Source organism: Sarcophilus harrisii, chromosome 2 (assembly GCF_902635505.1).
Source record: "Sarcophilus harrisii chromosome 2, mSarHar1.11, whole genome shotgun sequence".
NCBI classification, from domain to species: domain Eukaryota; kingdom Metazoa; phylum Chordata; class Mammalia; order Dasyuromorphia; family Dasyuridae; genus Sarcophilus; species Sarcophilus harrisii.
Genome location: NC_045427.1, coordinates 473,561,048 through 473,573,719, shown reverse-complemented (window position 1 = coordinate 473,573,719; position 12,672 = coordinate 473,561,048). Strand labels below are relative to the sequence as shown.

Sequence of the window (12,672 nt, the reverse complement as noted above, 5' to 3'; positions counted from 1 at the left end):
CTTAGTTCTGAAATCGCAAACAGGCGTCCTCCCTCACCCACTTCCCCAAGAAAGAGATTTTTATTTTCCATTGTTTTCCTGCGGGATGCAATTACTTCAGCCATTCTGTCAATTTAAAAAATAATCATTTTTGTTTACTGCATAGCAACCCCTAATTAGGAACCCTGTGTATATGTAAAGGTGTCACAGCAAACCGACGTGGAAGCCTCACTAAACGGTCTCAAACGAACTCCAAATGGGGAGAAGAACGGAAGTAGCAAAGACACAAGATTGGTGGGGGGGACTGGAGCATAAAAATCCCAGTACCTCCACCTTCTAAGCCCCCCCCCCCCAATCTAAAGCAAACCTGCTTTAGAACTCCCTAAGAAATGGTTGATGTCAAGAGCGAGGAACAATAAAGTGTGTGTGTGTGTGTGTGTGTGTGTGTGTTTGTTCAGGAAGAGGGTGAGGCTTTTATGGAGATTTTGAGATTTTTCTCTCACGTAAAAATAATATCAATAAAAGAAAACATTTCTATCAGTCAAAATTGATTTCCAGATACCTAATTACGGAAAGACTGGCCCCTTGGGCAAAAGGGGATTTGGGGTGGCGGCAAGACTTGTAAATCTGCCTGGTAGGTAGATTTATATATAACATACCTTATTCAGCAAACAAATAATATAAGTGGCATGGAGCTAACCCAGCTGCCCATGTCAAGAGATCATCAGGAAGGGTGGGGGCAGAGAGGAGAGAGCTGAGAGATAGAAAGCTGACATTAAGCCTATTTGACACTGGTCTGTCTGTTTGATGGCTCTGCTCTGGTTACATCTGTGCCATTCACATCAACCTGGAAAGCTACTTTCCCCTCTCTTTTTTGAGCCTCCCAACCCATAGGGGAATATGTGTATGTTTATATATATGAGAAAGAGAAAGCTAGAGATAGAGAAACCCCCACTACCTCCAATTCAGCACCAAAACCATGAACAGCAGACACTTGATTTTTCCACCCAGAGCAAAAGACAAGGTCCCCTCCCCTTCATCTTCTAGTCAAGCTAGAAATAAATCCCTGCCACAGGTGCAGCTGTGAGAAGGGGAGGGGAGAGAAGGATGGAGGTTGGGGGTGGGGTGGGGAGGGAAGGGACAGGGAAAAACACCCCACTAGTAGGAAATAACATTCACAATATTGCCAATAGTGATGATGCTCTGATCAATATGGCGGACATTGTCATTCATACAACTACAGCCCCCACCATCATTCTTTTTCCTCACCCCTCCCTAAAAACAACCCTCCTGGGAGAGGGGATGGAAGGAAGAGAAACACCTAAGGTGGGAAGGGAGCTACAGGGGGAGTCAAAGTGTGATGTGTTAGTGAGCAAGAATTACAAACAGGGCCTAAAGAAGAGCTGGAAAAGGAGTAAGGGAGGGGGGATTAAAATCCCAATACAATAGGGACTTACTTCATCTGCTTCACAATGGTGCTTTTGCCTGATTCTCCGGCCCCTGTAGGGACAGACAAAATGTAAAGAAGCTAGTCAGTGTCAGGCTGGAAGAACTGGGAAATCACGCGGGGAGGAAGAAGGAACCAGCTGGACTAGAGGATGCAGGGGATCAGGGTTGGGGTTTTTTTTTTTTTTTTTGGCGGAAGACTTGTGTGTATGCAATGGCTTGGTTATCTTGTAGCAAATCTAAGAAGGGAAAGATCTCTCTGGACTCAGGACGAGTCTTCCTGGGCGCCGGACAAGGGAGAAGGGTGAGGAAAGGGGTAAAATAGAGAGGCGGCGGTAGGGGCGTTGTTTGGAATAGGATGCAGCCTGGCTGTTCAGGGGGCCTGGTGGAGAGGGGTGGGGGTGAGGAAGTGGCCAGGGCTCTCTTACCCAGCAAGAGTAATTTCACGTCTTTGGCGGCGCTGATGCCATCCTCTTTGAGGTTTTTCTCAATCGCTTTGCTCCTCTCCAAGGCGGCTCTCTCCTCTGCGCTCAATGTACATCCCATCGTGACACCCAAAACAGCCCGCACGCCTCGGCTGGCACGGTTCCCCTGCTCGGCTTGACCCCCCCACCCCCCCAGAAATATTTATTTCTGTCCTTTTTTTAAAAATCGCTAATTTTCTTTCCTTCTTTCTTGTCTTTTTTTTTTTTTTTCTTTTCAAAAGAAATCAAGTTCCCCAAACACAATAAAAATGCAGCCCCTCCCCCCAAAAATTCGCAAGGTGGATTTCAGGCTACTGCCCCCTTTTCCGGTCACCTGCAGGAGGAGGCTGGAGTCGGGGCTGGGGTTGGTAGCTCTAGAGACAGGGTTGCGGGTCTCTCTCCGCTGCTTGCGAGCAAAGCATCCGAAAAGAGACAACCACCGCCGGGGACCCGGAGCAGCGGCAGGGGAGGCAGCAGCAGCAGCAGCAGCAGCAGCAGCAGCAGCAGCAGCAGCAGCAGCGCGAGGCTGCGGACACCGAGGATTATTTAAAAAAAAAAAAATTTAGAAAATTAAAAATAAAAATAAAGGGCAGAGACTCGATGGAGGCAGGAGCCGGAGGAGGGTGGGGAGGGGGCAGGGTGGATCCTTAGGCTAGAGAGGATTATCAGGATGGTGATTAGTATTGCATCCCCTCCCCTTCTCTTCTTTTTCTCCCTTTTCCCTCTTCTTTGGGGGGCTTTGCAAGCCGTGGGGAAGGGGGGAAGGGTTTCTAGCGGGCGGCGGCGGCGGCGACAGCGCTGGCTCCCAGGGATCGCATCGTTCAGTGGGTCCTAATGGAGAGAGAGAGAGAGAGCGAGAGGAGAGAGAAGAGAGGAGAGGGAAAAAAAAGAAGGGGGAAAGAGAGCCTGGGAGGGAGGGGGGATGAGAGGGAAGGGGGAGGGAAGGAGAAGAGCGGAGTGCGCGAGTGCGCCAGGGGTTCTAGCCCCCACCGCACAGGCTCGCCGGCCTCAATGACGTCAGCAGGGACGCGCGCTGCCCGCCCTGGGGCTCGCGAGCCGGCTGCTTCGCCGGGCCCTGGGGAGGGGGGGCGAGCGCGCGCGGGCACGCGCACGCGCGCGCGCGCGGACGCCGGAGAGCTCTCTCCCCTCCCTCCCTCCCTCCCTCCCTCCCTCCCTCCGCCAAGGCGCTGCCGGGAGAGGACGGAGGGCGGAGTCTGGCGTCCGGGAGGGCGCGCTCGCGAGAACGCGCCCTCAGCTGCCCGGCCCCGCCCTTTTCTCCTTCTCAATGGGAGAGCTGCGGCGCCAGGGCGGTGTAGCGAGGTGGGGGCGGGGGGCGGCCGGGCCGCCTGGCCGATTCGTGCGCGTCCTCCCTCCCTCTCCCCGGCCTTTCCTGCGGCTGGCGGCCCGCCGCACCGGCCAAAAGAAGGCCCTTCTCACGTCCGGGCCGCTTTCTCTGATGGGATTTTAGCCGGGCTCCCCATTACTTTTCTGGGGAAGACACGACTTTCCTGAAGCACTCTGGGCCATCCGCGGAAGGCCCTAGAGCCTGGGAGCGGTGTGATGCTGATTAAGGCCCTCAGAGGTCATCCAGCCCCATCCCCTTATTTTATAGTTAAGGAAACAGACCCGGAAGGACTTTATAAGCTATTTAATCCAACCTCCTCTTCCCCCTATTTTACAGATGAGGAAACTGAGGGCTAGAGAGTAGCGAAGCTGGGATTCAGACCCAGATCCTCCGATTTATGAGTCATGCAGCACTGCCGGCTGTAAGGAGCTAATGATCATTTAATTAATTCTTTATCTACAAAGAAATTTAGATCCAGAGTGGCTAAGCAATTTCCCCACAAGACTTGAATTGTCAGAACTAGAAAAGGATCTTGGATTATAGATTTCAACTCATTCCTTACCATGGGAAAATTGAGGCCTAGAAAGAAGAGATCTGCTCAGTCACTGAATGATTTTGAAACCCAGTTCTTTTCTGAATCTATGTTTTTTTTCCCCTTACGAACTGCTAAGGAAGTAAAGGCATTCTTCCCTCTTAAGAGCATGCATGAGAACATCAACAAACATTTATTAAATGCTAAATATACGCAGCACGTTGGGAATGGTACAAGCTGTGAATAATAGAATCCCTGCCTTTAAGGAACTTCCAATCTTAACTTTTTGCTTCATACAAAGAAAATGTTTTATGATTTTAAAAATGGCATCTTTTGACTCAAATCATTGGCTTTGGATAGAGTAGATTTAATTTTGACAAATTCAGGGCATTTAAATCCTTCCTGAGAAGGAAGTTTTTTGAGGTAGATTCTTAGTGAAGAAAAAGCTTTCTCCTTACTTCTTTCCTTATGTATTTTTTTCTCCCTTTCATTTTTCTCATTCCAAGTAGAAATTGGATAATGAGCTAATCCATCAAAATATTTAGCCGATTCAATATTGTATTGTAATGTCAAAAGAAACTGAGCAAGACAGAGATTAGAGACCAATGCAATAGTTTATTAAATGGAGAGAAATACTGGGACCAATGGATCCCAGGGCTAGACGAGAGTAGCATCTCAAAGAGTCTGGACAGCAAGCCTTTTATGGAACAATGACAATGCAGAGACCTAGGTGGGGATGGCCTCATAGATGGAGGTTACTGATATTCTAATGACATTAAGGAATTTCTATAACACCTTTATCTCAACCATTTAGAGGGGACGGTCATAACCGTCAGGCAGAATACAAAATAGGACAAATGGAGGAACTGGTCACCCCATTAAAAGTGACCTTTGTCATTACAGTATATTTCCTCCAAATTCCCCAAATGAATTCCCCCAAATAACTGGGTTTGTTTTCTGAGGAAGCCCATTCTAAGTGTAAAACAGTTTTTAATAATTGATTCAAAGATGTAACTTCTTCAGGAGAAATCGCTCCTGAACAACCAAACTAGTAGGAAAAGCTTCAAGAACAACATAAACCAGTGAAATCCATGTCTAGAACTCTGAACATCATCATGGTTCTGAACTTAAATCCCTTTGCTTCACTGCAATAATAAGAGGAGACATTCCTGTTTTGGGAATGTTGATAATCGAAATAAAGGTCTGGGGATGTTTGGGATCACTCAGAAGAAAACACTTGTTTTGAACTTGAAGAATTCTAGAATATTGGATTAGATAGATTAGCCAAAAGATGTGAATAAGAATCACATAGCCTGAGAAGAATGGATAAATTGCACTGGTAGAGAGAGGGGTTAAAGTTGCATTGGTAGAGAGAGGGGTTGTCTAAATCAATTTGATCTCAGATCCATTAGTCCACTGAAGTAGACAGACAAAGATCTATCTAGCTATATCAAAGTAAATATTTCCTAGTACAGATGAAAAGACTTACATCCTCAAATGTTGTATGTAATTATATTATGTTAAAGGAAAGTAAGGCTATTCAATAAAGAATTCCATGATAAATTCTGTTGTAAAGTGAAGATTTAGAACTTTAATGATCATATTTGTTTTAAAGTGAAAGGATACGTGTAATTCTAGTCTTCAAAAAATTTTTCTGGTAATCAAAGATTATAAATTAGAATTCAGTTAGAAATCTCTTTAGATTCTCTTTAAATTTCACTTAGAAGAGTTTGCTATCCCCTTTCCCCCACCAAGGATACTAAGGCAGTGGTGCATAAATGCATGCTCAAAACTTCTTACAAGTAGAAATTAACTGTCCTTTACAGAGATGCATTTTAAGAATCATGGAATAGATATAGTGCTTGAAAGGACCTAGGAGGACAAGGACTAAAAGACAGGATAAGCCATTATTCCATTGCAGGAAATGGTGATATCTTATATTTGAATTAAAGATCTGTCTTGCCACCTAATACTTATTTACCATCACCACTTCTTGGGACAAACATTCAACTGGGAATCAGAAGAAAAAGATTGTACTCCAGACTTTATTCACCAATTACATGAACTTGGATAAATACTTTCTCTTCTTTGGACTTCATTTTTCTTATTTTTAAACTGAGAAATTGGACTAGATTAGCCTTTGCCATTCTAAAGTTCTGTGATTTTTGTTGTTATTGTTTGGCTTTAAGGCTTAATCCTATGAGCACCTCCTGTTGTAGTTGTTGGTCTTTTATACTTAGAGTATCAATGACATCATGATGTTGAGTTCCATATTGTATTATCAGTTTAGGAGGGTCTATCACAGTTTGGGCACAAATAGTCTGCATGAACATTTGAGATGTAGATGTCTCTAGATTTGTGTATCTCACATTTTCTTTTGTGCTACTGTAATGCTGCTTTGTTTATAGAACATAGCACTTTCTTACTGGGCAATTCTGTGCCTGAATCTTCCATGTCTCATACTCGAAACCAAACTTCTTCAGAGTGACCTTGAGAATGTCCTTGAACTACTTCTAACTTCGTGTTGACTTCATAGTTGTGTGCCTCTGAAACCTAGATAGTCTATACTAATACCATGTCAGAAAATCGAAGCTCTTCCATTTGGTTTAGGAAGAGTCTGAAGATTACTTGTACTGGACACTGAATTCCTCTCTTAGTGATTGCCAAGCAATCAAAATCTTAAAACAGAGAGTATAATTCCAAAGGACTGGTCATGTAGCATAAAAGCCAAAAACCCACACTTAGCTAAAAGGTGACTTTTTGGAGAACTCAAACAAAGCAAGAACTCTTTTTTTTTTTTAAATTTTAATATTTTTATTTTATTTTCAAAATTCCAAAACCATTGGACACTTTCTAAAAGGCATACACACACACACACACACACACACACACACACACACAAGTGTGTGTGTATTCCTTATAGCACAATTATCAGATTTTGATTATGTGAGAAATACAAATTTGCTTGTCTTTTTTTTTTTTTTTTTTAATAACTTTTTATTTCCAGAACCCATGCCAGGGTAATTTTTTACAACATTATCCCTTGCACTTACTTCTGTTCCAATTTTTCCCCTCCCTCCCTCCACCCCCTCCCCCAGATGACAAGCAGTCCTATACATGTTAAAGAGGTTACAGTATATCTTAGATACAATATATGTGTGCAGAACCGAACAGTTCTCTTGTTGCTCAGGGAGAATTGAATTCAGAAGGTATAAGTGACTCGGGAGGAAAAACAAAAATGCAAGCAGTTTACATTCATTTCCTAGTGTTCTTTCTTTGGGGGTAGCGGCTTCTGTCCATCCTTGATCAATTGAAACTGAGTTAGATCTCTTTGTCGAAGAAATCCACTTCCATCAGAATACATCCTCATACAATATCGTTGTTGAGGTATATAATGATCTCCTGGTTCTGCCCATTTCACTCAGCAAAAGCAAGAACTCTTGATAACATTCCACTTTGCATGATAATCCAAAAACCCCCATGACAAACAAAACATCCTTGGCTTCCAGGATCTTTCATTTCTCTTACTAGACCTGATAAAATAAAAGCATAAACTTGTGTTTTGCGATTTAGTTTGGATTTTTTTTTTGAGGGATGTTTTCATATAAACATTGTTGTTTGTCATGTTTTATTTTTTAAGGTAATCCTGATGACAGGGGTGTGAAACAGTATTCCCTTTAACCTGTAAAATTAATCACCCCATTTTGATCTGCAAAAGTAGAGAGATTGGGGTTTCCCAGACTCCAGAGAATCTATGAGAGAGAGAGAGCATATCCTCCTGGCTGGGCTTTTCTTTCTTCTTTTTTTTTTTTAATTATCATAGCTTTTTATTTATAAGTTATATGCATAGGTAATTTTACAGCATTGACGATTGCCAAACCTTTTGTTCCGATTTTTCCCCTCCTTCCCCCCATCCCCTCCCCCAGATGGCAGGTTAACAATACATGTTAAATATGTTAAAGTATAAATTAAATACAATATAAGCATACATGACCTAACAGTTATTTTGCTGTACAAAAAGAATCAGACTTTGAAATAGTGTACTATTAGCCTGTGAAGGAAATAAAAAATGCAGGCAGACAAAAAATATAGGGAGTGGAAATTCTATGTTATGGTTCTTGGTCATCTCCCAGAGTTCTTTCGCTGGGTGTAGCTGGGTCCATTCATTATTGCTCTATTGGAACTGATTTGGTTCATCTCATTGCTGGAGATGGCCACTTCCATCAGAATTGATCATCATATAGTATTTTTGTTGAAGTAAATAATGATCTCCTGGTCCTGCTCATTTCACATCAGTTCATGTAAGTCTCCCCAGGCCTTTCTGAAATCATCCTGCTGGTCATTTCTTACCATAATATTCATATACCACAATTTATTCAGCCATTCTCCAATTGATGGGCATCCACTCAGTTTCCAGTTTCTGGCCACTACAAAGAGGGCTGCCATAAAATATTCTTGCATATACAGGTCCCTTTCCCTTCTTTAAGATTTCTTTGGGATATAAGCCTGGCTGGGCTTCACTAAGGCAAATCACCCTATTGATCTTTTGGGGATGCAGACAAAACGATTTCCATTCAATTGGAGATCTAGATCTGGGGACTTTGGCTTTCTTTTCAACCTGAAACCTGAGCCTCAAGATTCCCTATTAAAGAGCAATTTTAAACTCATTTCTTTGCAGAATGTCCAAAGCCTTCCAGGTCTTCTGCCCTCTGTGGAGAGACCCTCTTCTCAGTGAAAAACCTTTCGTTATTTCTCTGCCAGGACTTTGCCACTGAAGAAGTCAGTCTTTCTAGCAAAGCTGGCCTCTCATCCAACAATAAACTTCCCTTTTAGCCACCTAAAACTTTTAGGGTTCGTGAATTCTTTCACGAAGGACCTAAGCCAACTAAAAGGGGATTCCCACAACTCTCTGACTGCCACTAGAACCCCATCACTAATATCTTAAAGTACTTGGTCCTTATAAAACATTAAATGTCCATGAAGTACTTTATAAAATAATATGGTGCAAAAATTCTGCTTAATGGAAACCTCAAAAGAACTCACAACGCAGAACCAAGGTACAGGTGCGTCTTATTTTATTGCACATTCAAGATATTGGACTCCCCCCTTTTTAAAACAAATTGAAGGTTTATGGCAACCTTGAATTGAGGAAGTCATTTGGTATCATTTTTTCTAATAGCATGTTCTCATGTCTTGTCATATATGGTAATTCTTGCAGTATTTCAAACTTTTTCATTATTACTCTAACAATTCTGGTGATCTGTGATAAGTAATCTTTGATATCACTATTGTAATTCTTTTGGGGGCACCACAAACCATGACCATGTAAAATGGGCAACTTAATTGACCAATGCTGTTTATGTTCTGACCAGCCATTCCCCTGTCTCTGTCTCTGTCATTTGGTCTCCCTCTCCTCATATGTCTCCATTCCGTGAGACACAACAACACTGAAGAACATTAAATAAACTTGACTGAAAGCAGTGTCACTGGTTTTTTGAGAGGATTGACTCCAATTCTGAAAGTTCTACTGTGGATAAAATGTTATCAAACAGCATTGCAAACTACATAGAAATCTTTTGTGAAAGGAGGAATCAATGCAGCAAACTTTAATGTTGCCTTACTTTCAAAACTATGGTATAGCGTAAATGTAACAAAAAAGTGACTTTCTTTATTGTAATATTCACTTTATTGTAGTGATCTGGAATCCACAATATCTTCAAAGTATGTTTGTATTGCTCTGGTTCCCTCAGAGGACTATAAGTAGGTTTAAATGGCTACTAAGTTTATTTGGCCTTTAATTGATTCATTCATTTTGTGGATCAATGGTCTTTACTGTTTCCTCATCTCAGCTGAGTGTTTTATATTGGAATTATTTCAATTTCCCTTTCTGTTTTTAAAAAATAATTGTTTGACTAAAGTTGTTGACTGAATGCTAACTAAAATATGTAGCTGAAAAAGTCATTTTCACTTCTTTTTGAGGCATGCAATATTGGTGTTTAAACAGTAACATTGCCACTTAATTTGTGGATGAACTAATTGATATGAGATGTGGGAAATGTAACCTTTACAGCAAGGATGGGAAATCTTCATATTCAAGGTCAGATTTAGCTCTTAGATTTTAGTGTTTTGGGTTCAGGATTATTATGTAAGGCAGCACTCTTAATCTGAGGTCTGTAAAATTACTTTAAAATACATTTTTATATTGATTTCCTTTGTTAATACAATGTACTTTATTTTTGTATTTAAAAACATTCTGAAAAGGCATGCATGACACAAGAAAGAGTTAAAAACTCTTAGTCTAAAGAAAAATTTTTACTAGGCAGTTGCTTTTGTTTTAAATAAAGTTTTATGTTCCTTGATCTTCATTTAAAGAGGAGTTGGTTGAAATGTTTTCTGCTTCTCTTTCAAAGAAAAAAAAAGCTAAATTAAGTTGCTTTTTAAAAATTTGTATCTGGCCTTTAATTGATTCATCCATTTTGTGGGTCAATGATCTTTAATAGAAAAATGGTTCTCCATCTCAGCTGAATGTGTTATATTGAAATTATTTCAATTTCCTTTCCTATACCTTTTAAGAAAATAATTGTTTTTGCTGAAACTGTTGTCTGAGTGAATGAAGCACTATGAATTAATGTTGTAGGCTGAATTTAAAATTTATTAAGATTACATGAATTATTATATCCTGCACAGAACACACAGAACATGGGGAAGAGAGTAAGAATTTATATAGTATCTACTATGTCCCAAATATGGTACTAATTACTTTACTAGTATTATCTTATTTGATCTTCACAACAACCCTGTAAGATAGATGCTGTTTTTAATTCCCATTTTTGTGTTGAGGTAAACTTACCCAGGATCATAGAGTGTCTGGGGCATGGTTTAAATTCAGATCTTCCTGATTCCATCCTAATTTTAGCCCTTGCACCATCTAGTTGCCTTTTTAACTGTTCTTTATGGAAGTAAGTTTAAATAGCTACTTTGCAATCTAAATGAAAAAACAAAAATACGAGATTTGGAGGCTAATGCAAAGTTTGTCAGACAAATAAAATTTTTGTAGTCTGCTCATATTAGAAGATGATCTTGTAAACTCTAGGAACTATCTTTTTTTATACTTTTCAATGAATAAAAATATTAATTGGCATTAATTCTGAAAAAAAAATTAGTTGACATCTTCATTGTTAATGGGGAACTATCTTGAAAATAAATCAAATATTAATTATTTCCAGATGTTTCTTAGTTTCAGTCAGAAAGTTTTGGGCTAACTCTTGAATACTAGTTTTTTGTTTTTTTTTTTAAAAACACATTGTTTTTCAAAATTTGTTTTTCTAGTGGCAAAGATGCCCAGGAAGGAGCTGGTTTTGTGTGCTTTTGAGAAAAGGGACGTTTATGAAAGAGCAGATTAAGGTTTGTAGGTAATTGAATTGAGCTCTTAAGTTATTGGAGTCCATTATGTGGTCACTGGAAAGGACGTCATTCAGTGAGTGCTTTGATGCTTCAGGATCCCTGAAGGGAATGAGCTATGTGATTTTTCTCAATTTGGATAGGAAGAATATCCCACAGGGGTGCATTTGGGGATATGGAGTGAAAAGGGCTAGGTCTAGTGCTTTTATATTAGTTATAGAACTGCTCAAGAGCAGCTAAAGTTGATGGAGGAAATTAAGTCTAGAATGGAGTCTGCTTGACTGCCATTGGTTCCTTGTAATGTAACTTGCTTCAGAAACTCAGTTTCTCTTCATGTGTAATGAAAATTAAAATATTCTCTATCTGCTTGTATTTTAGATAACAGTTAAGATAATTGAGTGCATGTTTGTAAAGTGTCTATCGAGTACTTATTAAACCTTGTAGAAGACTTGGAGCTATATCAATTCAATGGTTTATTGCATTATTTGTAATATTTTCTATGTCTGTAGTGCTTTTCATACAAGTAACACAAACATTTTACATTAATCATTTCTGGCAACTTCACTGTCCAAAGTGTTATTGCTCTATTTTTCTTTTGCAGAATAATAGAAAGAAAACTTTTTTTTTGGCTTCAGTTCATAAGTTGTTCCTTATGTCCTTTAGTTATGAAAGTGAGTGAAATGGAGAATTTTTTAAAAAAAATATTGAGCCATAGTGAAGACCAGCTAGGACCACAATAAGATTAAATAGGTTATACCATTTTTAACTTGCAAATGTTAATTAGTTTGATCTGATTTTGAGGAATGGTTTGAATGGGTCTGAACTCACTTAGACTTAATACTGTGATTTGCCAATAAACTGTAAAATGCATATAGATTTGATTGTTCCTAGAAGCCTGAGGTATGAAGAACATGACTGGCTTCCTTCTGGCCAATATGGCTTCCTGACACATTTTACATGACATTTAGACATGTTATCTGTTTCCCAAAGATGAGGTGAAGGAATCTAAACACTAGTCCCTGTTGGAGAAAAAATGTTTTTATGATGTTACTCCATGATGTTTAGAATACATTTATTACATTAAACAGAGATAATTCAGAGAAATAACAATTCTCAGCCCCTCATTTTTTGAGAATTATCACAAATTTTATACATAGTTTGAGAAAAGTAGAAGGAACATACATTATTTATCTTTCAAACTCTGAATACCTCTACTCATGACCTATCAAAACTTTACTATTGCTATTATTATATATCTTATATTATACTTTAGAGAAGAATAAGAGAGAGAGAGTTGAAAGGAAAGAGGGAATGTAATTATTAAGAAGTTCATTGGATGATTTAAAATTGGAAGAGAACTTGTCTCTTAGCCATCTAGTTCAAGCGCCACATTTAAGTTGAGGAAACTGAATTCCATAAAATAAGTGACTTGCCTGATGTCATGCAGATAAATTATATCTACTTAGATTAGAAAGCAAAGCAAAGAAAAAAATAGAATTACATAC

The 12,672-nt window shown here is 39.7% G+C and overlaps 1 protein-coding gene and 1 long non-coding RNA gene across 3 annotated transcripts in view; one reads left to right on the top strand and one right to left on the bottom strand.

The window, feature by feature from the left end:
- The window catches only part of GNAO1 (G protein subunit alpha o1), a 251,196-nt gene extending 248,410 nt beyond the window's left edge, over nucleotides 1-2,786 (bottom strand). Inside the window, exons 1-2 of one of the 2 annotated variants that reach the window (XM_031954533.1) lie at nucleotides 1,854-2,786; nucleotides 1,437-1,479 (exon numbers count right to left, since the gene is read on the bottom strand). In XM_031954533.1, the coding sequence (XP_031810393.1) occupies nucleotides 1,437-1,479; nucleotides 1,854-1,971 (161 nt within the window). In that variant the 5' untranslated portion in view covers nucleotides 1,972-2,786. The remainder of the gene's footprint in view (nucleotides 1-1,436; nucleotides 1,480-1,853) is intronic. The other variant, XM_003757263.4, reaches the window with a different exon arrangement.
- LOC116421769 overlaps nucleotides 1,488-12,672 on the top strand; it is a 29,929-nt gene continuing 18,744 nt past the window's right edge. The window contains exon 1 of the long non-coding RNA XR_004232289.1: nucleotides 1,488-1,729. This is a non-coding gene — a long non-coding RNA (uncharacterized LOC116421769). The remainder of the gene's footprint in view (nucleotides 1,730-12,672) is intronic.